This window comes from Gobio gobio, assembly GCF_949357685.1.
Source record: "Gobio gobio genome assembly, chromosome: 16".
Classification (NCBI taxonomy): Eukaryota; Metazoa; Chordata; class Actinopteri; order Cypriniformes; family Gobionidae; genus Gobio; species Gobio gobio.
In genome coordinates, this window is record NC_137109.1 from 28,833,547 (window position 1) to 28,858,953 (window position 25,407).

The following is a 25,407-nucleotide window of genomic DNA, read 5'->3' on the forward strand; positions in this document are numbered from 1 at the left end:
TGTTGAGGTCTATGTGTAAAGTACACAACCTTTTAAAACTTAGATATCTTTGGTTTATATGGTGATTATTCCTTTAGAGTCAAATACATAAACCTGTAGTTGGCTTCACAAATTTATTTGGCAGAATGTGGCATTTTAACAAACAAATTAAAAACGGACAAAACAAAGAATCGTGACCATGAGAGAACTTGGAAAAAAATATAAGTACATTGGTGCCTTTACTCAAGAGTTCATCTTTTAGTCTAGAATGAGAATATCCTGCCCACTAATACTAAAACTTTCAATAAGAATAAATATGGCTGGATTCAGAACAGCATACTATATTTATATGTTAGTATAGTATTTGTATTTACATAAGCATGTAGCATTTACATGATTTGGTTTAGTTGAGGCTTTACGTACATTGAATTAAAGAAATGATTATACATTGTACCCAACTCAGTTGTGTCAAGTCACAAAATCAGTTGCACATTCCTGATGTTGGAGGCATTACATTCAAGCTTCATCAAATTATACAAAGAAATAAACATTGTTTTGCTCCGCGAATAACAAAAGGGCAAACAAATCTGTTTGCCATTACTGTTGTACCCAAAAAAAACCTAGAGTAATGTGGTAGGGCTGACAGCTGTCATTACATCCCATTATTACACAAACACGTACACTGTGCCACCAAGACCTGACAAATTGTGGCCCCCTACTGCTTTCCCAGCCCCCAATGGGCCCACACACAGACTCACACCCATCGGTGCGCCATGCGCCCAATTATTCTGGTCAAGCCAGAGGGGTCAGGAGTTTATGGACCATAAGGGCTCAAGCCACAACATCCTTTGGACTGTTTGCATGTTAATTATCATTAGGACCCTCAAATTATGTCAAATCATGTATGATCAGTCCATCATTTTGCTCTGAACCTCCATCATTATCAAATACACCATTTTTTTTCAGTGGGTTTGCTAAAAGGGAAACCCACAAGCAGAGTTAATGAAAACACAATGCAGACAGTGTCTGTGCTTTCATGCTGTGTTTATTTACAAGTCATACAGTCCTGGAGGCCAAGGGGTGAAAGAATGAAGGAAGGATAGAGGGAGAGGGAGGTGAAGATATGGACAGATGGTAGGGGGGGGGGGGGGGGGTATTTGGGAAAAGATTAAATAAAAATATGATAGACATGGGAAATTAAATATCTGGCCATAAATTCATCAGATGCTAGACTGCATGCAGATGAGTTATCATGAAGAGAGAGAGAATGTGTAAATGGAGATTCTTCACTCATGGTACATTCTAAGGATGCAACTTTTGATAACTCCCATGTACCTGGTCCAGACAGCATGATGCCTGAAAAAAAAAAAAAAATCAGGGAGAGATTTAAAAATGTCTCACAAAATACACTTGTATTCTACTTGGTCTTCTAATGTAGAGCTTGTTTTTGTTAACACATTTGAAATGTTCACTCCTCATATAAACTACCAATCAAAGGTTTAGGGTCAGTATGATTTTTTTTTTAAAAGAAATCAATACTTTTTTTGAGCAAGGATGCATTAAAATGATCAAAAGTAAGGATTTTTACACTGTTAGAAGAAAGAAAATCTGTTTAAAGTAAATGCTCTTCTTTTGAACTTTCTATTCATCATAGAATCCTAAATCACAGTTTCTACAAAAATATTAAGCAGCACAACTATTTCCAACATTGATAATAATAATAAATATTTCTTGAGCAGCAAATCAGCATATTAGAATGATTTCTAAAGGATGTGACTCTGAAGACTGGAGTAATGATGCTGACAGCGTTGACATCACAGGAATAAATTACATTATAAATTACATTAAATATATTAAAGCAGGTATATAAGGAACTTAATATAAATTGTATTAATATTACTGTTTTACTGTATTTTTTATCAAATAACTGCAGCCTGAGCAGAAGAGACTTTGTTTCAAAAGCATTACAAATCTTACTGACCCCAAACATTTGAACGGTAGTGTAGTTCAAGATAAATACATATTTTCCAAGTGATTCGGGGTGTCGTGATTTGGTTTGAATAAACAGAAAACCACATTCCACAGTGGTTAAACCACATAAATGACTGGACAGGAAACAAAGGTGACTACAGATAAAGCAATGTGCATATGATACAGTGACCCCCACTGGTTGCAAAGAGAATATCCTCTGAACTAAGACATCCATATGAAGCAACTGTCCAGAAAATCATCACACACACTATACAACAGCCATAGTGACACTTACTTGAATGTGTCAAGAATATGTGCCGAGTTAGTGTAATGAGTAAGGTAGAGGTTCACGTCTACTGATGACCATTTGTCTGATCGACAAGGTTCAATAAACTGTGAAGAGATCAAAGAATTAATGCTTTGTGAAAAATGTAAGTACTTCAGATCTGATAGATGCTTCTATTAAACGAAAAAAGTACCTTTTCAACAAGGTCAATGAAGAAATCACGGACATCTTTTGCGTTGATTAATTTGGCAGCGATATTTACAAGGCCCCTTGAGAGATTCTTCAGCAGAATATATTTTGAAATCAAAAATCATGTAGAAAAGCATTTATTTCGTAAGAAACACATGACAAACCCACTTACCTTAAAATTGGCTTCCATCTCGGTGAAAACATTGGTTTTACCCCGCAGAGCAGTGCACACTAAACTGAGTGGATGAAAGGTTTCATTATTCAGATGGCTGAGACAGAGGGAGTAACCATGCAACATTTGGACATTTACAGCAGCCCTCCTCAGACCCGCATCTCTCGTCTGCACTTCACACACACACACACACACACACACACACACACACACACACACACACACACACACACACACACACACACACACACACACACACACACACACACACACACACACACACACACACACACACACACACACACACACACACACACACACACACACACACACACACACACACACACACACACACCTTTTGTGTTGATCCAAGAGATCCTTGTCTGTGATTAGAATTTTGAGGTCTTTGAGGTCTTGAAGGAATTCCTTATCCAGATCTACATCCATGTCCTCCATCATGTTATCTAACGAAGAGAAATGGTGGATTTTGAAAGTACAGACAAAGACAAAGAAGGAGATTTCATCTATGTGTTTTTCCAAACTATACAAGTGGTCAGACTGAAAATGTCTATTATTAACCTCAGTCTAGATGCCTAAAATACATACAGATGTCAAATTAAACACTAGGACATTTATGTAAGGGAAAATGTGTTATCGCAAAAAAAAATCCTGACAGGGTAATCAGAACCCTGATGTGACGGGGAGGGGTTTATTTCACAACACTGACCAGCGTGAAATATGTGAAAAAGAAGCTTGGGACAGTTGATGGAATTGTCAATGGATCGATCAGGCCAGTGCCGTGTTGTCACAAATGTTTATCATTTGCAAGTGTTTTTAAGTCTTGCCAATTTAAACTTTCAAGTGATTTTAACCCATTCTAGCGGAAGATGTAAAAGAGAACTGTGCCCTTGTAAGTAAATGTAAACAGTTGAGAAAGAAATCGGATGTGTATCATTATATTGGATTAGTGCATTAGTCTTAAAGTGACAGCAGGTTGTCTGTGTCATTAATGTTAATCAAAGAACAAAAGACGAAAAGAAAATCACTCACCGCTCTTGGATCAATAACTTATGTAGCTTTAACGCTGCATTCACACGGGACGTCGGCGTTAACGCTTCTCATTGACTTTGAATGGGTGACGTCATGCGTTGCCGAACCGAATTGACCTATCGGTAAGCCCCACCCCTCGAACGCAGATGAGCCAATGGCAGTTGAGTATCAGTTGCGCTGGGACTGGAACTCTCAGTGGTTTGATGGTGTTTATGCTACAAAAATGGCAAAATAATGTGCCTGCGGTACTGCAACACTGATTCCAGGTATCCTGAGAGGATTTTCTGGTGGTCACACTCTCTTATTAAATTACGATTACAGTTAGGTATTCCCTGCTAACATACAAACCGAAATAACTAACTGTTCTCATGTCATGTAACGTTAACAGTGTAGGTCAAAAACACATAAACGAAGGTCTGCATTTCAGTACCTCTCCATATTAAACTGGTTAAATGTACATTAATTTAATCTTACCCTGCAGTACATGAACAGTGTTGATGTACAGTGTAGCGATCATGACGACCGTAACACGAGGCTTCTCCCGTTTGCATTGTGATCTGTAAATGCTAGCTTCCAAATTAATCTCCCACATTTATTTTAAAATCTTTTATATATTTAAGTCCCACTTGAATGCTCCTCGACGAGAGGTGGTTCTTCTGTGCCACAGAATTTTTGCATATATTTTTTATTTTTCTGTGAGTTTAGATATGTGTAAGGTCTACATTATCTGTCTTACTAAGGAGGACTCCTATTTTGATGGGTGTTATAGTCTACGGGTAGTGAAAGGGAGAGCTTGCACTCGCAGTTTATCAGAGTTGTTTTCAGATACAAAGTTTACAGTTTATTAGCACCCCTGAAAAGGCATACGGTCTGTATATGTTTGTTTACTGTTAGTAGTTGTATGAGTGTTTTTGTACAATTTGACGTTAATGCGCACCTCTGCTTTGTTTGTTCAACTCTTACGGTGATTTTTTTTTTGAGTGAAAAACGATGTAATAAACTTCATAAACCATCAGTAAAATTTGGCCATCATTCAGATAGGGTCCGCTACATTCTGAGTCCAAAAACAACTTGGGATAAGGTTTTCACACTGACAGCTGTCATTGTAAGACTGTTAGCAACTCCGTTTGTCTGTCCGAGTTAGCAACAGTAACTAAGGGGGGCGGGGCATACAGATAGGTCAATTGTGAGTTATGTCGCGTCGCTTCACTCGCGTTGCAAGCGACAGAAGTTGAAGATTTCTCAACTTTTCAAGTGCCAACGCAGGCGTCATCCAATCAGATCGCCCTATGCAAATACCCTAGAGCAGACGCTAGCCAATTGCGTTCATGCAACCCCAGAGCAGACGTGTGATTGGCTGTTGTCACTATGACGGTCGCATCAGCACAAAGCTTCAGCCAAGCGTTAACGCCGACGCCCCGTATGAATGCAGCGTAACAGAGATTCATCTATATTCAAGACAATGCAGTGTTATTTTGCATTTGATTATTACATTTCTGTACCAGAGTACTTTTGTTAAACCCATTTGAAAAGCTTAAAGCACTGTTTATTTCATTAGAGTCTTTGTTCTATTGTTTTTTTGCCTGTAATTTGTCTATTTGTTCTTATTGTATTATACTAGTTATACTATACTTTTTGGTATCAAAATTGGATATGAAAATTAATAAAATAAAAATAAAGAAATCTATTATTTCAGTGTCATATTGAGCTTATTTAGTATAATACAAGGGTACATGGGTTGAAAACAAACTAACATATTTGTTAATTCATTAATTCGTTCATTTTGTGGCAGGGCCAGTGAAAATTTTGGAAGGACATGAAATTTTGAACCACTGACCAGACCAGGCCAGTAGAAAAAAATCTTAACGTTGAGCCCTGTTATATAACTACATTTACATTTATGCATTTTGCAGACACTTTTATCCAAAGCGACTTACATTGCATTCAAGGTACACATTTTACATTTTGTCAATTCTTGCTTTCCCTGGGAATCAAGCCCATGACCTTGGTGTTGCTAGCTCCATGCTCTACTGTTTGAGCTATAGGAAAGCCATTAACTATTATTAATATGATATTATGATTATGACTATTATACATTTTATATATTATTATTATTATTATTATAATACAGAAATAGTATAAATATTGTTTTAAAAGTATTTTATTATGTAAGAGTGGTACAAAAGACATAATCTAGCACACTGTAGGAAATCGGCTGCCTAGGATAATGGTCAGCCATTTAGTTTAGTAGCCATTATACAAGAATATTGACCACTGAATGTCATGATTGACCAATTTCAAGTATTGAAGTTGGCTGTGTAAGAGCTGTGTAACTGGTCTTACCCACAGCTCCTAGAGTCCAGTTGTTGATGAGCTGCCCTGCACAGAATGCAAAGTCCTGGAAGGTTAGATACTGCAACTTTTTCTTCCCCGTCTCAAATCGATTATTGGCAAAGAACACTATTGCAGCATAATCTCTGGAGGAGGAATTGGCAAGATTGTTTAGCAAGGAGGTGAAAAGGCACCAAATCTGCAGTGAAGCAACTGTTCACGGGAACTTGCATCTGTACATTTTCATTGAATATATCTCAGAAAGAATGCTTGTTTAACTACTCTCCATTTTATTCTTTTTGAATAAAAAGGTTTAGAAAGAAACTTTGATAACACTTAACAATAATGTTTTTATTTGTTAACATTAGTTAATGTGAACTAACAATGCACAATACTTCTACAAGTTAATGTAAGTTATTGTAAAGTAGTTAATGTAAATCTCCACATTTACCAATATATGTTTAAGATCAAAAGTGTCACTGTTAACATTAGTTAATGCACTGCGAACTAACATGAACATTCACAAAGGTTAATAAATGCTATAAGAATATATTGCTCATTGTTAGTTCATGTTAGTTAATGCATTAACTAAGGCTGCGTTGTGGCACTTGGCATTAACATGCAACCTGTATCCGGATGGTGTCCACAAACACATTGAAAAGACAAGTGTAAACACATTTCTGATCGGAATGTTATCCGATCAGCATGTCCTGGTCCAGAGGTAGTCGAGGACGCATTGTGATTGGATCGCAGTGTAAAGTAAACGCAATCCAGTCATCGTATCTACATTCAGAGGGCGCCATCATACAGGCTAAATCGCCGCCAACTCTCTCTGAAGGCTGTTGGAAAATAATGAACGGGCGCAGTTTTGACAAGAAATTAAACATACATTACCTTGACAAAAATGTAAAACTGGTTATTTACACTTACATTGTGCAACAATATCTGAATGAGGTCACTGTCACTCAGCTCTGCCGGTGTAAGTCAATCGTGAGGTCTAAATGAAGAGCTGCACGCTGCTTAAGTTAACGTTACTTACTGCCATAGGAATAATCGGAATACACAATTAATTTGATTTTAATGTTATATGTTTTTATTGTTTCAGCATGTTTATTATAAATAATCTTCCATGTTTGTCTAAAATTTGCATTGCTACAATCTTAGCACTTAAACCTGGACGATATGACTCATTTAACATGGTCAACCCAGTTAAATAATAAACTTTGGAAATATTTCTTAATTTAAACAACTTTGATCTAAGACTAGACATCCTAGCCTATCAGAAGTAACGAAAGCAATGCAAGTATTGTTTAATTTGTACCATTTTTACTCGTACCTACATCAATAAACCATGTGTTGCATAGCCTACCCTTGTTTAGTTCTAATTAATGCTCTTTGTGATGTGTTTTAATGTTGTATTTCTTTAATAAAAAGGTGGTCAGATTTTGATGTTTTCTGCATGTTACATATAGCATCCACTATACAGTGGCAAGAAAAAGTATGTGAACCACTTGCAGAATCTGTGAAAACTACTAAAAAAAGTGAAAACATTCACTGATGCTCCAGAAGGAAACACGAGGCATTAAGAGATGGGGGTGAAAACTTATTCAATTTGAAGATCAAGGTAAATTATATGCATGTGCCGGTATCAAATTTTCATTTTGCGGTTAATTGCTGAAGCTTTTATCACGGTATACGGTATTATAACGATATTGAAATTCGTTGCAAAAAAAGTGTTGTCATTCTATAACAGGTTTAAAAACTCTTATAACAAAAAGAACCAAACATTTAAATACAATAAAGCAATACACAAAACTGTATAAAGTAAACAAATATTTACAGATTAAAGTGCTAAAGAATTATAAAGAACAATAGGTAACACTTTAAGGTCTCACTAGTTAATGCATTAACATTAACAAAGAGCGAATAGCTACATTTTTACAATTATTCTTTGATAATGTTAGTTAAAAAAGCAACTGTTAGTTTTAGCTCAGGTCCATTAAATAATACAGTTACAACTTTTGATTTTAATAATGTGTTATCATTTTGCTGAAATTTACATTTAACTAAGATTAATAAATGCTTTAGAAGTATTTTTCATTGTCAGTTTGTTAATGAATGAACTAATGTTAAGTAATGGAGACTTATTGTAAAGTTTGTGACTGAACAACAATCAGAACATATTCAAACAATGTCTAGGGCATGTAATTTAGTCTAGATTAAAATATAAAATGTTTAAGTTTGAAAATGAATAGCCTTAAGTCTTTAAGTATTAAGTATTAGGTTATGTGATGAGCACCATAGATATGTATACGATGAGCACGTATCGTTTTGTTTACGAGGGTTACCGGGGAAACGGCTGCATTTCTGCTGTTCCGTCAGCGCCCTCTGCTGTCAGAGAGTGAATGTGCACTTCAGCTTGTCTCCTGCACTTGTTCCGCCATGTGCTCGGCTCATAAACGGTCTGTTTACATCAGTGCGCGTTTCTCTTTGACGTGTTGTTAATTTTAAACGGTTGATGGGTAAAGTATTCTTAATATGCATTCTAAAAATCTGAATAATTCAAAAGAAATAATTATTCACGGTATTTTGAAGTGCCCACGATAACAATATTGTGCATGTTCATTATTGCGGTATATCGTATTACCGTATACCGGCACATGTCTAGTAAATTATAGTCAATTTGTCTTCTGGGAAACATGCAAGTATCTTCTCTTGCTTCTGAAGGGTAGTACTAAATGAAAAAAATGATATTTAAACAAAATAAGAAACATTTGGACATCTTCATCCTGCTCAAAAGTTTTCACCCCCAGCTCTTAATGCCTCGTGTTTCCTTCTGGAGCATCAGTGAATGTTTAGACCTTTTTTTTTAGTAGTTGTGTTTGAGACCCTCAATTGTCCTCAATGTGAAAAGATGGAACTCAAAATCATACAGTCCCTGCTGGAGAGGGTTCAAATATGCAAAAGATGCTGGAAAACTGAAGACCTGGATGATTTTTCTGAAGAACATTGGGCAGTTTAACTGCTCAGGACAAACAAGGGACTCAAGAACAACCATCACAAAACAAAAAAATAGCCGTGGATCATCCAGGTGATGACACACAGTATTGAGAATTAATGGTTCATAAACTTTTGAACTTCAGCTATTGTTTTGTTTTGTGGACTCTATGTAAACATTTTTTTATGTAAAATATCTTATTCAGGACAGTACTAAATAAAAAATAACATGCATTTTGTATGATCTCTTTTATTTAGTTAAAATTATTCACATTTTCACAGATTCTGCAAGGGGTTCACATACTTTTTCTAGCCACTGTATTGTAAATATTGCGTGTATATGAATACATCACAAAAATCCCATGCTATATGGGCACTGCCTATTGATAGAAGTTAAAGCGAAAGTTGTTTTACACTCCGTAATCAAGGCCTATTACAGAAACAGAAAACCGATCAGTTATCCAGATAAAGTGACCACTTGATGTGAACAAATGTAAACACGCCGTGTCCTGATTGACTGATGATCTGCTTGATCGGATCACGGTGATCGCATTTTAATGCCAAGTGTAAACGCAGCCTAATGTTAACAAATGAAACCTTGTTGTAATGTGTAACCGAACCTTCAAGAGTAATTTAAGCAAATGTTTTTTTTTTCTCACCTCGCTAATTGATCAGGTAGCAGAAAATGTTGCCGTATGTTTTCCACAAGGGGGCCCTTGAGTTCTTCCACCACTTTGAACACTCGCTTGAAGTTGTCAAACTATATTCGAGGAGATAAATATAATCATTTTATTTCCAAAAGGGTCTTGGAAAAGCATCCAAGCATAAATCTTATAAATCGTGTTGCCCTTGACTGCTCTAGCTGCTTCTATTGCCCTCATTTGTAAGTCGCTTTGGATACATGCGTCTGCTAAATGTCTAAATGTAATGTAATGTAATGATCTTAGTTAGCAGCAATGATAAATATATCGTTTCAAATGGAGTCATTGAGCCCACCTGTCTTCTGCAGCTCTTCAGCGTAATGCCTGTCTTTGTGCTAACATCATCAAGGTCTTTTTTTGTTCCTTTGGAAAGTTTTTTTCCCAGGACCTCTCGAACAAACAAATCATCAAAAGCATAATACCTAGAAGAAAATGTGAATACATGTATTAGTAAATGGAATATTTGTATAAATAAAACTATTTAAACTGGCAAGACACAAATCAGTCAGTGCATACCGTTCAATGAGCATGGCTTGTCGGTCTGGCGGTATCTGAAACAGAAGCTGATTGGCTAGTTTAGCTGGGTGGTGTAAAAGTCTCTCGCACATCTGGAAAGTTCTGTACTGGTCCATGGTGTCACTGAGCAGCACTTCTGCACTCGCCTCACACTCCTCCATTACACCTCCTTCTATCCGCACCGTCACTGCATCATTCACTATAAAGGCAACCACAATGTTATAAATATAACATAAAATATATAAGCATGTATTACAGTAGTTGATAGTCTAGAACTATACTTTACCTGTATATCCATTCAACCACAGTTGATACACCTCTTTGTCCATAATGGTGGTGTTTCCAACAAATACATCCAGCTCCACAGACATCTTGACAGCGGCAATGTATGTTTAAGCTGTACAGAGGCACATGATCATGGTAAGTTAATAACAAACAGATGCTTTTAACATCAAAAGCGACTAATTGAGTTGCAAGGATAAACTGGTATTACATGGTCTCACTGTTTTGCACTTTTTGCAAGTCAAGAACAAGACTTTATGACAGAAATGAAGCCACGACCGTTAACTAATCATTAATCGTTTAACTAATCCCTTACACAAGTATGACGTACTTTCCAAATATCCGAGGTAGACGTACGTTTCCAGACACACATGCGTTTTAACGCGACAGCGGGATTTTAATCACATCCAGATGTCACATTAGCGCTTCTTATTTTTTATGTCTAACGTTAGTTCCTTTCAACATTTACTTGCTCGAAGACATGAACTTTTCGGATACGTACGTAGAGATAATTACCACAAGTCGATTATAAAGTGGTAACCATCACATTTATGTTTACCAAAAACAAACTGTCAAATCGAGCGACTGTGCTTCATCCATAGCAACAGCACGTCGTTGTGACTACTTCCGGGTGTGCGCCGCATTAATTTTACGTCACATTCACGTGACTGTAGTTTCGGGTAGTGAGTTGTCGGGTATCACAACAACAACTGTATATTTATTAATGTGAGCCCACCATCTACTAAACATGCCTTATAGTCAAATAGTGCTATTTGTGACTTTAATAGGTTTAAATAAGAATACTGAAACTTTGAAATTAAAAATTGTCAGGAGTAATAATGATTATATGTGTCATTGAACAGAAGGACTCATAATAAAATTTGATTGTTAAAATGAAAGGCAAGGTTTAAAAAAAATAATGTGGTGACATCGGTTATTAAAATATCTATTGTGGTGACATCGGTATCTTCTGATGATAAGAGCTCATTGCCGGTTTAATTTCAGAGGTAACCTAGAAACTGAAAAGTTACTGACATCACAATTCTCGCCTATCATGATGCCTTTGAGCTATTTATAAAGGGAAACGTCCTTGTCCTAGGCTAGCATTACTGTAGGCTATCAATGATTTTATATGATGATATGACTTTTAATATTATAATGGAATGAATACCAGACTCAGAGACAGGATTATCATCCAAACAGGTGTTTATTGAACAGATGGAATGCACAGATGAAACAGGTGAGTAATAGCGAAGTCAGAGTTTTGATGACTGATAATAGTGAATCACAAAGTAATTTCCTTTTACCAGGTAGCTTGGGATGAGACAATGACCAGTGAGTGGAGGAGACTGCGGAGAGCACACATTTCTTGGATGGTTGGAAAAGGTGAGAAGCAGAGCAGGGAACCAGGGAGGAAACACAGGTAGGGCCTATAGGTAACTGGAGGGTCTTACTAGGAGATTCAGGAGAATAACTGGGAATCCATAAAAGACATTCAGATAAGTAGTGCAGAGTCAGTAATCCACATTGAAGACCAGACGGTGACTGAGATGTGTGCTTTTATACTGTGGTTGAAGAGTGAGCAGATGAGAGACAGGTGCAGGTACAGATTAGTATTCTGGTGAGTGCTGTGTGTGTGTGTGTGTGTGTGTGTGTGTGTGTGTGTGTGTGTGTGTGTGTGTGTGTGTGTGTGTGTGTGTGTGTGTGTGTGTGTGTGTGTGTGTGTGTGTGTGTGTGTGTGTGTGTGTGCGTGCGTGCGTGCGTGCGTGCGTGCGTGCGTGCGTGCGTGCGTGCGTGTGTGTGTGTGTGTGTGTGATGGAGGAACATGGTGACACCGTGACAAATATAATACATTTTTTATTTATTACTGTTTACTGTATATTTAGGCTAGTTGTTGTAATTAAACTGTCATTACATTAGTTTAAAACAGCTAAATAAATAGCAAACAGTATCAGTTATGTGCTTTCCCTGATGACTCCAAATCTTGTAATAAAACATTTATTCATTTAGCAGACGCTTTTATCCAAAGTAATTTACAAATGAGGAATAAAGCAATTCATATTAAGGAGACAATAACACAAGAAGTGTTAAACAATACGTTGAACAAAGTTGCATTTAAATACTAGTAAATGCGAACATTTTAAAATGGATATCAGGAGTGTCAAATAGTTTCTTACATTTCCAAGAAGAATATTAGACTACAAAGACATATTCTATCCTTTCAAGTTGTTTTATTCATATCCATAACCATACCATCATTACCAGCTTATTATCGGCTTGACATGCGAGAACCAGTGAGGTTCATGCTCATGTGTTACGCAGCACGTTTGAAATGAGGTTTGTTCTTGCATATCAAGCATGTACGCTGATCAATGTTTATATGTGAATAAAAGCCTAAATTCAATCTGTTCATCATATAAAGCGATTGTCTCTTCAGAAAATGTGGACTAAACCAATCAATTCATAGGCCTATTCGTTTTATAATATATTTAATTTAGCCTATGGACTTTTTGAAGCGTCAAAGTGGTAGTTGTGTAGTTGTCAGTAGAGGGACAGAAAAATGAGGATTTCCCTTTAACTGATTTCACCAAATGAGCACAAGTGTATTTTTGACATGGCCTTATTATTCTGCACCTCTCCCCCATTGTCTTGCATGCCTTTGTCCACCCCTCCCGCTCGTATATCCCGAAACTGTGGCCTGTTTCCATTCTCACTCCAGCAACCCCCCTCTCACCCCTGGCCCTGGTTAACACCCACATTGTTATGTCCTCGTGCTAGCAATTGTGCTGGAGAGCAGGGAGGAAGGATGTGGCTAAATACCATGGCTTACAGTAGAGAAAAAAGCTTTTGTCACCCTTTCTGTTAGTTTTGTGTGTGTCCCGTGTATGCAGTCTCATCGCAGCAGTGGGAAGTTCTCATCCAGACATATTTCAACATGAACTTGTATTAATAGCATTTAAAATAACATATATTCAGTGTGTTATAGGAGTATCACGAAGCTTTAGACATTAGAAACAGCTGTGAGAGGGGAACTCACTGCAGGATACAGTGCAGATTTTTACGGTAAGAGAAGAGGGGAGGGGGTGAAGAGGAGAGGGGGAGGAGATGGGGGAAGACATCACTGCTTCCCCAACCACCACCGCCAAAGGAAACACTGTAATCTCAAGGAACATCTCAGCGAATTCCTCAGGAATCACCACGAAGTAAACCCGCAGGCTGCATACATTTCAATCTCGTTGATTCGGATTATCCCGCATGGTTCTTTTGTAAAAAGCGACCAATCGCATGCAGCACTAGTGTAACCAGCCTGTCCTACATTTCGACTCTTATTTATATATTTATTTATTTTTCATATTTACGACGCATTTTAGGAGCGCTAGCGATTGGAAGTCTTTACTGTTTAGACAGTAAATAATAACGTGGTTATTCTGTGGATTGCACTGCACTGGAATGAGTGGAAGCTTTAGGGCGGAGAGAGACGGATGCGGACGGACATTGTGATCCCTGATAATACAGAAGAGAAGAGATGCTCCACGGGGATTATTTTAAACCTCTGTGTTGACCTATCATCCCATACCGAGGAGCAGGAACAAACGCGATTGTGCTTCAGTGCTCCCCAGAAGCTAAACACTGAGAAATTAATGCTGCCAATTACGGGTTAAAACACCGAGGAGAGAGGTAGGCCTGTTCAGTGTGTTACAGTCGGGATGAGTTTGTCGTTTTAATCGTTAAACATGGCCAAAAAAAGCCTGTTTGCATTTAAGAACTGTGATTTTCCCTTATTATAGGTCATAAATAGCGGACCGAAGAGGAAATGGCCGTTTTCTTCGTGCCTGGGTGAGGAATGTTGCGATCCGTTAACAGTGACAGACATCTCATGTGCCTCGTAAGGCTTATCTTATGGTTTAACCGCTGTAATATCAATTGATGGTGAATTTGTGAACAATATGGGGAGCGACAGTGAAATATTGAACCGGGAGCTGTCAAAGATGTCCGATGAAGACTTGCTGACTTGCTCTAAGGAAGAGCTGGTGAATCGACTCCGCAAAGAAGAATCGGATAAGATGTCCGCTCTCATTCAGCGCGGTCGATTAATCAAGGAGGTCAATAAACAACTGCAGGGACATCTGCTTGAAATCAGGGAACTCAAAGTCATCAACCAGCGGCTGCAAGAGGAGAACCAGGAACTACGGGATTTATGCTGTTTTCTGGACGACGACCGTCTGAAAGTGAAGAAGCTTTCGCGTGAGTGGCAACTATTCGGCCATCACGCGGCCAAAGTGATGCGCGAGGACCTCGGCGGATACCTCAAGAAGCTTGCCGACCTGGAGCGGATGCAGGACGGCCTGGTGAAGGAGAATCTGGATCTGAAGGAACTTTGTTTGGTGCTCGAAGAAGAGTGCGTGAGCAGAAGTGATTCCAGCCCGGGCGGATCCACGGATCTCAACATACCGTGTATGGTGGCCCGGGACGTGGGTGATGGGAGCTCCAGCACCGGGAGTGTTGGGAGTCCAGACCAGCTGCACTTGGTGTGTTCCCCAGATGACTGAAGGAGAGGAGCAGAGCCATATTACTTTAACCTTCTCTCTTGATGCTGAGACAGACCTTTTGTCTACAAAAGTAGTTTACATTTTCTGACAATGACATCTCAGATTTGGGTGGAAATAGACCAAGACTTAATTAGACTAGTTTACTCATGGCCTTTTGATGCCATAAGTACAGTTTCTCTATATTTCATCGATTAACATTTTATAGTTGGCAGACATTTACAACTTGAGGGAAATTATTGGGTGCCAGACAAAATAGAATTATTTTAAAGCTTTAAAGTGACAGCCTTTTCTTTCAAAAACCTGTCCTCCTGCTGGAAAATCCAGCTTAAAGGAATAGTTTATACAAAAAAAAAAAACGTCAAATCTTTCTTCGTTTACTCACCCACATGTCGTTCCAAACCTGTATGACTTTCTTTCTTTCAAATGAAGATATTTTTTTCCATAAATAAAAGTCAAAGGTGTCCAAAACAGAATTAATTTCATTGTTACACAGGCTTTGCAAACTGTTGGTTTGTGAAGAAACTGCGAGTGGATGAAAATCTAATTAAATCATAAAAATGTGAAATCAAAAAAATTGTATAAAACAAATATAATTTTAGGGCGTTTTCGGCTAACAAAGAATTGTATGGACAAAAACAAGAATTTTTCAGAATATCTTATTTTGTGGAAAGAAAGTCATACATGTATGGAATGAATGAGAATAATTAATCACTTTCCCCTTAAGCTGGTAGCTCTGTTTTTGAAACATGGTGGCCGGTTTCTAGTCGAAAACCATCAGGCAACTGGTCTAAGATGGCCTACCAGATTGAACTTTCTAAAAAACTATCCACCATGTTTCAAATGCTTCAAATTTTCCTGCAGACCTATTTATGTATTAGTAGCATTATTTGAATGTATGTTTTACCAAGTGTTTTTGGAATGTTTCCTCTCATCTCTTACAGGGGTTGTAGATAGGGGCAAATTCGGGTTTAGTTTTGGGGTTGACATTTTAAACAACATTGGGAGAAACTGCTAACTTTTACCAGGTTTTAGTGTGCACTGATCTGTTCACGGGCTGATGTTTCTCCTACAATGCACTATGACAGGGCTGCAAATGAATCTTCAATCTTTAGAGATTCACATTTTTACTGATCAGAGCCATATACTATAATGATCTGTTTGAGATCATTTACAAAAAGCACTGAATCATTTTCAACAATGGATAGGAACTGGTAGTATCAAATGATTGTGCAAAGCCTCCATTGTAAGCAGATCAATTTTTTGTGCCATAATATGGCTGTATCGTGGAGGCCCAAGAATGATTCACTGGAAATGCACATGTTACTAGACCACTTTTCTACAGTATGAGATTGTTATTTCTTGTTTGTTTTGAACTGGACAATATAAATCACTAGATGTAGTGACGTGTGCTCCACTAGACAGTGTTGCTGTGCTCTGCACTGAATCCAAAATGAACTTTAGTTTGCATTAACCCCACTTTAACTACACAGCTGTACTGTACAAAGCTTTTTGTGTTCAGTTGTTGCTTTAAAGAGACTTTAATTAATACATGCTGAATTGACACTGTTTGGAGGGAAATTGACAGACATGTAGTATGAAAATGATTGTGCTATATATTGTTATTATTATAGTCATTTTTGTTGTATTTGCTGCATACTACAAGACCCTCCTACATAGGATTGTTCTGTTGTACATGTTTGTTTTAATTCTGAATATATGATCAGTATTATTTCAATTACTTCAGTTTTATAGCTACAGGACCCAGCTCTCTGATTGATTAGCATTTGCTTTGTTTCAGGCTATGCTCATAGTGAGTGAGATAGCTTTAAATACACTTGACTGACACACCATGATCTGTTCTGGTCTTTTTTCCTCATACTTTCACTTTCCATTAACTATATATACACACACGCATACATATATTGTATTATAGCCCACAGAGGACTTCTGAATGGCATGGATGACATTTTCACAGTCATGTCTTAATGAGGCCTTAGTCATGCTAGTTCAGGACTTAATTTATTGATGTTTCACTGGTTTATTTTTGGCATGCTGTTTGCACAGCAGCACTGGAGCCAGAAATAATTTCACTGTGACTGGCAAACAGAGGTCCTTTCAGCAGAACATGTGCTCGCTGGTTCATTCAGTACAAACTCTTCATTATCTCAATCATATGTTCTCATGTTCCCTCTAAGTGACTCACTTGAAATCAGAGCGATAACAGAGGCCGTAGTGTGGAGGAAATAGGGTCGCCATGTTTATTTAATATGCTCTCTATATATTTATAATGTCCTGGCATCTTTTACCGTTCACTCCCTTTCTCTTTGTCATCAGGTTGTTCATCTTTAATGTATTTTACATATTTTGTCACCACAGGCTATGAATTGTACTTTGAAAAAAAAAAAAAAAATTATTGACATCAATTACTCGGAACCTTTAAAATTCATTGAATCAGATTAAATGTTTTTCACACTTAGAAAAGAGAACCAAAATGGTTATTCAATGGCATCTATGGATGTGAAAACACCCTATTTAAAAGTGTGATAAGGATCTCTTTACTTTTATTTACATCATGCGTATCCTCGCACACCTTGTCAGGCAGAACACATGATTTTTTTCCCACACAGACATGCAGATGACAAAAAAGAAAACAGAAAGTTTGTCCTGAATATAAATTTAATTCTTGTTTAACATCACATTACGGCCAACACTGTTAGAGGAGCAACAACTGGTTCCAATTCAGAGGTGAATGTGTTTGTGACTCATTGAACTTTCCTGACATCCTAGGAGGAAACGGTGTGCTTAACCCCTCCTTTGTGTGCTGAGAGACTCGCTTTCCATTATGTAACTTACTAAACATTTACTTCATTGATTATTAATCTGTGTGCCCCCTGAAATAACATTACAGCTACAAATAGTCTTTTAGAAGGGACCATATATCAACATCAACTGATTTATTTAATACAGAATAGAAATAAAAATGGAATTCCTAAATTCAAGACACTCTATTATTTTACAGCTCAGAAGTCATAATAGTGTTTAGTATTCTCAATAGCAGCACATATTTTCAATAATGTTTATTATATGTAAAACAGCATGCAACATGGTTTCCAGTAAAAAGCATTAAAAAAAAATCTTGTTTTCAAAAATAAATACAATATGTAGTCAAGCTATAGTAGAACCTAACAATAGTGTATTCAATACAGTATACAGAGTATCTTAATAATTTACTTCTGGCCTGTGAATCACACACCTTTGTAATTGTATGAAAAACCACCATAGGGTAAACACTGAAGTGTTCAGTGAAGTTAAAATGTAATTTAACCAGTGTAACAGTGAACCGGTCATAGAGGTGTACAGTCTTGAGATGTGGTGTTACAGACATTGTATGTAAAGAACCAGGTAGGCTAGGCTGCATCCCTTCAGTTTCTATAAAACTAGCTTATTCAGCACACACTGTTATTTTAACGTTATGTTTTTTTTTTTTTAAATCAAGGTTAAAAACATAAAATGACATGACAAAGAAATAGCATTACGCTGTGCAAATACACAGACGTCCATAGCAAGACAGTAATCGATACAAATTCAAATTTGTCAATTGAAACCATAACATTTCTAAAATTGGTAACATAATAATAAATAACTTAATAGACACTCTTTAAAAATTGCTTTAAACATCCATTCCTGAAAGGCATAATGGTGAGCGATCCACATCTGCGAACGATCTGTTCTCACTAACTCTCTGACGCCCACAGCAACTTGCTAGATATTTAACTGCGACAGTACCGCCACCGATATATTAAATGTGTAGTTTAAATAAATGAATACATATATCAATAATACTACTATTAATGCCACTACAGTCCAAAGTTATGGGCTTAAATGTCAGTCCGTTTTCTTTTCAGTGTTATATATAAATGCCCTGTGACGATTTCAGTCTACTTTATATGAAATATACCTTTCATTTTGCACTATACGTGCATAAAGGTGAAGTGTGCAATTTCTGCACTACTAGCGTCACCAAATGAAATGGCAAAAATAAAGACGGTCTTCAAACTGTTTGCAGAAACAATCACACTGTCTGTCATTGGTTGGACAAACAGATAGTCCGTGCCAATTCATGCCCCTGGTTTAGCCAGTATTACTAATCAGCCAACGATTTGCATAGTTGTGTCTCCTTATTAAGCCGGGACAGGCGTTTCAACATCAAAAATGTTACCCTTCACCTTTAACTTGTGCTTCTGTATTCTTAGAATGCATTCAAGCGACTTGATAATTGCCATTAATAAAGGTAAACCGAATACACAGGTAATAGCATAACACATGCAGTACTTGCTTATGTGTGTAGTAGTAAGGAGACTTTTGGAAGTCATAAACACTTTTCCCTCACAGCAGGGGAGAAATCAAAGGGTGATGATGGTTGGTGAATTGAGAGAATGATCTGACTGATCCCCGCTGCTGCTGCTGCGGCGATGAGCGACGCCACACGGCTGAGGGTTACGGGAAGACTGGCTGGTCCCATGTTGAGAGGCGGCGAGACTGAGGGCTTGGGATGAAGTCGCTGAGCTGGTATCCATTGAAGAAGAGGGGTAGCTGAAGACAAGGCTGGCTGAAAAGGGAGTCAGAGATGGAGTGGAGATGAGGACAGGAGTATGAAGAGACTCTGATTCTAGAGTTAAGCTGGTAACAGAGGAGGTTGGAGCTGGAGGTGGGATGATAATTTTGGGCTTGGGTTTATTAGGCTTGGGGTATCTCTTTGATTCTCCAGAGGGTCCAGGAAGATCAGGGTCTGCAGGCTCAATCTTGATTCCACTCAGTGTCGGGAAGTCATTGTTCGAGTCAGAGTCTGAGTCAGAGTCCTGGACTTTGCAGATGGGTCTATGGGCCTCAAGGACCAGCTCAAGCTTTTCTTTTTGCTTCTGGAGCTCTGCAATCTCCTTCTGCAGATGTGATTTTTCATCCTCTAACAGGTCAGTTTGCTGTGGAAAAAGTTTAAACATTCAGTTTGGGTCCATGTAATACAAAGATATTTCAATTAAAAGGAAACGTCAATTATAGCAAAAAACGTACATTTTGCAATGTGTCAGTCAGTTCGCGTCGACGATTCCTGCACTTAGCCGCTGCCATTTTGTTACGCTCCCTTCTAACTCTACGCCGCTCAAGTTCCTCAGAGGATAGCTGGAGTGAGAAAGTAAAGCAAATGTAAGAAACATGTATCAAATTCATATTTATGAGGTAGTTTGACATTGTACACAGATAAGAAATATAAAAAATGAAAACTAATAATAATGAATAATAGTAATATATTAAATATATAAATTATAAAAAATTAAAATAAATATAAAACTTTATGTCTAATTGGAACCCTGGTCAACTTAATTTTTATAGTTGTTAAACTTGTGGAAATACTGCCATCTAGGGGATGAGATTTTATTATTTGCATTTCAAAAATCATCAAGTACCTTACATTCTGTGGCAATGGCAATTTTCATCTCTGTAAATACTCCATTATGAATCCAATTATATTCTGTTAATTAATTTCTCACTCTCTTTCTTTTGTGAGCATCATATGCAGTTTCCTGTCCTTGTATTGATGAATCACCTGCAAACACCCTAGTGACTCAGGAATGAGTCATTATTTTACTCAAGTGAATCACATGATATCCCATTTCCTGTCTCATTATTTCAGTCTCTCCCTGCCATACTCAAGACTCGGATACATGAGTCAAGAAGGATTTCATGAGTTAATATTGAACGAGCATCTCTTCAATTCATCTGGCGTAGATGCTGTCGTCTATATAGCGTATTATAAAATTAGTATAGTCTTATTTGAACATACAGAATTAAAGTGTACAGCTGAATACATATTTCATACTCTTCAAAAAGCCCAAGTGAGATTCACACCCTGTATGTATCAGCAAACATGTTCACAGGCCACACGTTTACTAGACTCACAACAGGATATTACACATTCTGTCTTCCACGCTTTGATTTCGCCCTCATCTTTAGAATTACACGCATGGCTGGCTTTGGTTTTGGCCAAGACCACCGACAAAAATGGAGAGGATGACAGGTGAACATGGTGACAAACCATGCTGTCACAGTCTCCCATCATGACTCATCACGTATACTGACTGAAAGCTGTTAAAGTAAACTTACATGTTCATCATGTCTGCTTCTTGTTGAGCTGCCAACGGCTGTAGCTGCTCTAATAACACCTGGCCGGGATAGATGTGATAAAGTATGTTGAGGATTCATAGATGGGATTCTTGGTGGAAGTGAGTAAGATGGTCGAAGTGCCCTGGATGGCCCCGGGGTGCCCATAAGGGAGGGTTGAAGCATCCATTGAAGGTCCTGGTTTGAAGTTATAGCATTGAGACTGGGCACAAACTGACTGGATCCTGCCACAGAATACTTCTGTTTTAAAGTACAGGAGACACAGAAAATATATTATCAGTTACCAGGGCATTGGCATCAAAGATTTAGGGAGGAGACTTTATTATATCTCATTATGACTCAAAAACCCATTGTTGTTGTATTTGCAGAAACACCCAAATATAAATGCCAACCTGAATATTCAATCACATTCATAAAGATTATCAAATCTTTAACTATCATTACTTCACCACACGGTCTACCCTTATTTGGTCAATACAATTTAAACCAGGGGTCCCTAAATATTCCAGGGGGTTGACAGAGAAGAAAGATATTTAAAACGTATGGAATTCAATTTGTGACATTTCTAATATGTCAGACTACTTCATTAATTACAACACATTTATAATTAAAATAAATAATGAAATGTTAAGCATTTTAAGATATGTTAGTTTTAAAATATCACTGAGTTATTCTGACAATGAAAAGGTACTGTACTGTCAATTATATATATAAAAAACAGTTTTATATAACATAAAACAGTTTCAACTAACATTTCACCAGGTATATATATATATACACTTACACCTGGTGAAATGTTAGTTGAAACTGTTTTGAAACCTTAAAGAGTAAAAAGAGTATGATCTTGATAGATATGAGACAAAAGGCGCTTACCTGTTGTTGTTGTTGTTGTTGTTGTTGTTGTGTTGTGACAGTGGTCGTAGCGAGAGATGCAGAGTTCGAGCCTGATCCAGAGCTGCTATCTGGGAAGGTCCGATCGATTCCTCTGCCTAGGTTTCCGTAGTTGAACATGTATGCCGTTGACCTTTAGTAATCCAAAGGAAACTGTTGACGAAGTCTATGTAACTCTTTCTTTCCTGGGACTGCTTCCCAAAAAAGTTTCTCCTACTTATACCACTGACAGTTCACGCGAAATTCAAATGCAAGTTAAAAATCCACCTTATTGCGGGAAAGCGGTAGAATCCACCACGATACACTTGGGGGAGTCTAGAAGTTTCTGTCAACGGTCAAAATGTTCATATTGTTGACAGCGATAGGATAAAATGTAAAAAAATAACGTTTAAGAATATATAAAATACAGTTCTGTTTTTCTACCAGACTGGTGATTCCAAGTGTTCACGAGAATATAAATAAGTGATCAAGAGCCGTAGTTTTCGCCCCTCCCAATTTACGGGAAATGGTGCTGCCGGTCTTTTGAATGACGTATGATCACATGGAAGATTACGTATATATCCATATTTGGTTATTTTCGGGAACTCCTTCTGTTTGAGCTACGGATAGTCGCTCTGGACTCTAAATCGAAACTTGAGCTTTTTACAGCATCTTTCGTCATGTATTGTTTAGTTTTTATTTGAGACGTCTATTCAAATATTTTTTCTGCCTGCGGGTTTATGTTAACACTCAGTAAGAATTATGTGGTCTACATTTAATTGGTCACACCAAGCAGTTCACGTACTCTTCCGATGAGTACATATTCAGAGTGGCTGTTCTTCCTCAAGTGAAGTCGTGTGTGTACATTGAGGTTTCAGCACGTTCCTGTGGAGAGACCACATTAAAGCACCATACAGTGAATGGATGCTATGAATGAATGAAGGGTCATGAAACAATTTTCACTGCTTTCATTGTTTAGCTGAATCACCCTTACAGCAGTAAAAGGGAAAATGATTCATGCGTCAGGCAGTGAAATTTTGATTCATGACCTTTCCTTCTCTCTTTTGGAAACCACAAATGGTTGGGCAGTTTAACATAGACCTGTAATCTGGTGTATTTTGAGCGCAAACATTTTTCAATCACAGAGAAGATAATTAAAGCAATTCTGTGCTTTTTAGGTGAGCTGCTCTCAGCTCAATTCCCGTTACAGTGTTCACATCAGTGTCAGAAAAATATTTTGACATGCTCATGAGAGTACTTTTTCCCTAACCATATAAAAACACAGTATGCGACATGTATGTTAAATGCCTCTGAGCCAATCATCTGAAATAATTCTAAATCCAAACAATTATGACTAACCTATAAAACAAACATGAGCAAACCAAAAGTTATTACAAGGGGCATTTTAATTTCTGCTTGGATCACCTTTTTTACATTTGGTGGCATTTTTCCCCTAGTCAAGTTCTTTTCCTGGTCCCTCAGACATCTTACTTTCTACAGACATCTACATAAATACTGTAATATTTTTTTATTTCAATTATTATTTTTATTGCTATTCAAATACGGTCATTGTTGTTTATTACCACTTTTCCATATATATGAGCATCATTTTCAGCATCATTATGACTCATTTCTGGACTGCTCAGTATTACAATGCACAGTACACTGATCTGTTTGTGCCAAGGGAAACGATGTTTGTAAAAATGAAACCACAAGGCTGAATGAGATATCTTATCTAAATATTCCCACTCTGTGTTTGAGGAATAATTGACTTCCTTTGGAATGACGTCACTGTTTCTTTTGTGGTATTTAAGGTACTGTATTTCAGATTTCTTCTGGCAAAATCTGGTTGTAACCAGAGTGTTAGTGCCTCATTAAGCGAATTATGACCTAAGCAGAATGGAATGCTATGATGACACACCCCTTTTGCAACTCTCTGACTGCAACATGCCTCAACATGCAGGCAAGGTGCTTCTTGCCCAGTGAGATAGGATGTGCTATTACCCAAGGCTTGGTACTGATGCAAACAATTTACGTATGTTGAAGTTCTGGACACTAAGAAACGAGTGGCACTCCCCAGTGCAGTTATTACACGTATCCAACCAAATATGTTGCTATTCTTTCATTTATCACAAAAATGTTGCTACTCATTATACCAGATCATTTACAGTGTACCAGATAATAAGCTTATTATTTCTCACACACTTAGGTGTAATTATTGCATATGAATGTTTTTTTTTTCCATTCTCATAATTGACTTGAACTGTGACATGAGACATGAATTTAATAAATAATGCATCAACTCAACATAAGAGCCGTAAAAGATTCTAAATTATATATTTTTTGTCCTATTACAACAAATATTGGGACGTTTCAACTTCACGACTGCACAAAAACAGTGAATCATAAAAAAGAAAAACACTGTGGCGGTTATATCTTATAACCAAAATAATCTCTCTCTTTCTGTCCAAATCAGTCAAATGTCATCTAATTTGTAGAATTCAATTGTTCCCTCAGGATTACAACAAAATAATAATTTAATGTCTATTATCATCATGATATTCATGGACCATTTTCCTGCATAAAAGATGAAGCTGGGTTTATATGAAGCTGTAATTTGACCCTTGAAAGCAATCAAAAAAGTACCCATAGCAAGCCACCATCGATCGAAACAATGTTAAATCAATGTTAATGTGTCAACATTAACTGCACTGAATCAACATCACGTTTGCACTCACAATTAATGTTGAAATTTTTTTGAAATTTCATCCAAAACTTAATGGTAATGGCATTGAAACAATGTGATGGTGTGTGTTGGTTCAAAATCATGCTTGTACTCAGAAATTGAAACACAACAACTACAACTGACTTAAAGCCATACAACCTGAAATCAACTGTGAATAAAAGAAGACAATAAATATCTCAAGATCTCAGCAGAAGTTCTTTTTGAGAATTAACAGAGGTTTAAATGTTAATTGAAAATGTTGGTGATCAGTGTTTCCTTTAGTTGGGCTTTTTAACTGAGTTTGTGGTCATTGTAAAAGACAGTGTTTAACAAAACACATAATTTGTTGCAAATAAAGTCAGAAACAAAGATGCTCAAGTGAATTATTTTTCAGCATCATAAAGTAGAATAATTCACTAATCTTACTCCTGACAAAACATGGCTTTTAGTTATTAATAGATTATATTCACTTGCCACAGATCAGACATTCTGAATTTAGATTTTTAAATAAAAAGACACACTCACATCAAGAATCAGGGCAACCGAAAGGAACATACATTTTAACACAGTAAAACAGTGGCATTTATTAGGTTCATCTATAATTTATAAAG

The 25,407-nt window shown here is 37.2% G+C and overlaps 3 protein-coding genes across 7 annotated transcripts; 1 reads left to right on the top strand and 2 right to left on the bottom strand.

The window, feature by feature from the left end:
• Positions 1 to 101: 101 nt before the first annotated feature.
• Positions 102 to 11,111, bottom strand: fibpa (fibroblast growth factor (acidic) intracellular binding protein a). Of its 5 annotated transcripts, none has more exons than XM_079839899.1 (11): positions 10,977 to 11,111; positions 10,479 to 10,589; positions 10,193 to 10,391; positions 9,972 to 10,098; positions 9,635 to 9,735; positions 5,991 to 6,124; positions 2,953 to 3,061; positions 2,598 to 2,661; positions 2,430 to 2,516; positions 2,246 to 2,343; positions 102 to 1,335 (listed from the first exon to the last, which is right to left on the bottom strand). In XM_079839899.1, exons 2-11 carry the CDS (start codon positions 10,561 to 10,563, stop codon positions 1,266 to 1,268), a joined length of 1,074 nt encoding a protein of 357 aa, XP_079696025.1. In that variant the 5' UTR covers positions 10,564 to 10,589; positions 10,977 to 11,111; the 3' UTR covers positions 102 to 1,265. The 5 variants fall into 5 exon arrangements, with proteins under 5 accessions (XP_079696025.1, XP_079696022.1, XP_079696024.1 ...); XM_079839896.1 differs by having other exon boundaries at positions 10,806 to 11,111; XM_079839898.1 differs by having other exon boundaries at positions 10,791 to 11,111.
• Positions 11,112 to 13,284: 2,173 nt separating this feature from the next.
• Positions 13,285 to 16,873, top strand: ccdc85b (coiled-coil domain containing 85B). The gene is made up of 2 exons (XM_079838231.1): positions 13,285 to 14,152; positions 14,263 to 16,873. Exon 2 carries the CDS (start codon positions 14,422 to 14,424, stop codon positions 15,022 to 15,024), a length of 603 nt encoding a protein of 200 aa, XP_079694357.1. The 5' UTR covers positions 13,285 to 14,152; positions 14,263 to 14,421; the 3' UTR covers positions 15,025 to 16,873.
• An 814-nt stretch (positions 16,874 to 17,687) lies between these two features.
• fosl1a (FOS like 1, AP-1 transcription factor subunit a) lies at positions 17,688 to 22,583 on the bottom strand. Its single transcript, XM_079838808.1, has 4 exons — positions 22,075 to 22,583; positions 21,184 to 21,441; positions 20,095 to 20,202; positions 17,688 to 20,003 (listed from the first exon to the last, which is right to left on the bottom strand). The coding sequence occupies exons 1-4, from the start codon at positions 22,210 to 22,212 to the stop codon at positions 19,428 to 19,430; spliced, it is 1,080 nt and encodes a 359-aa protein (XP_079694934.1). The 5' UTR covers positions 22,213 to 22,583; the 3' UTR covers positions 17,688 to 19,427.
• Positions 22,584 to 25,407: the final 2,824 nt, after the last annotated feature.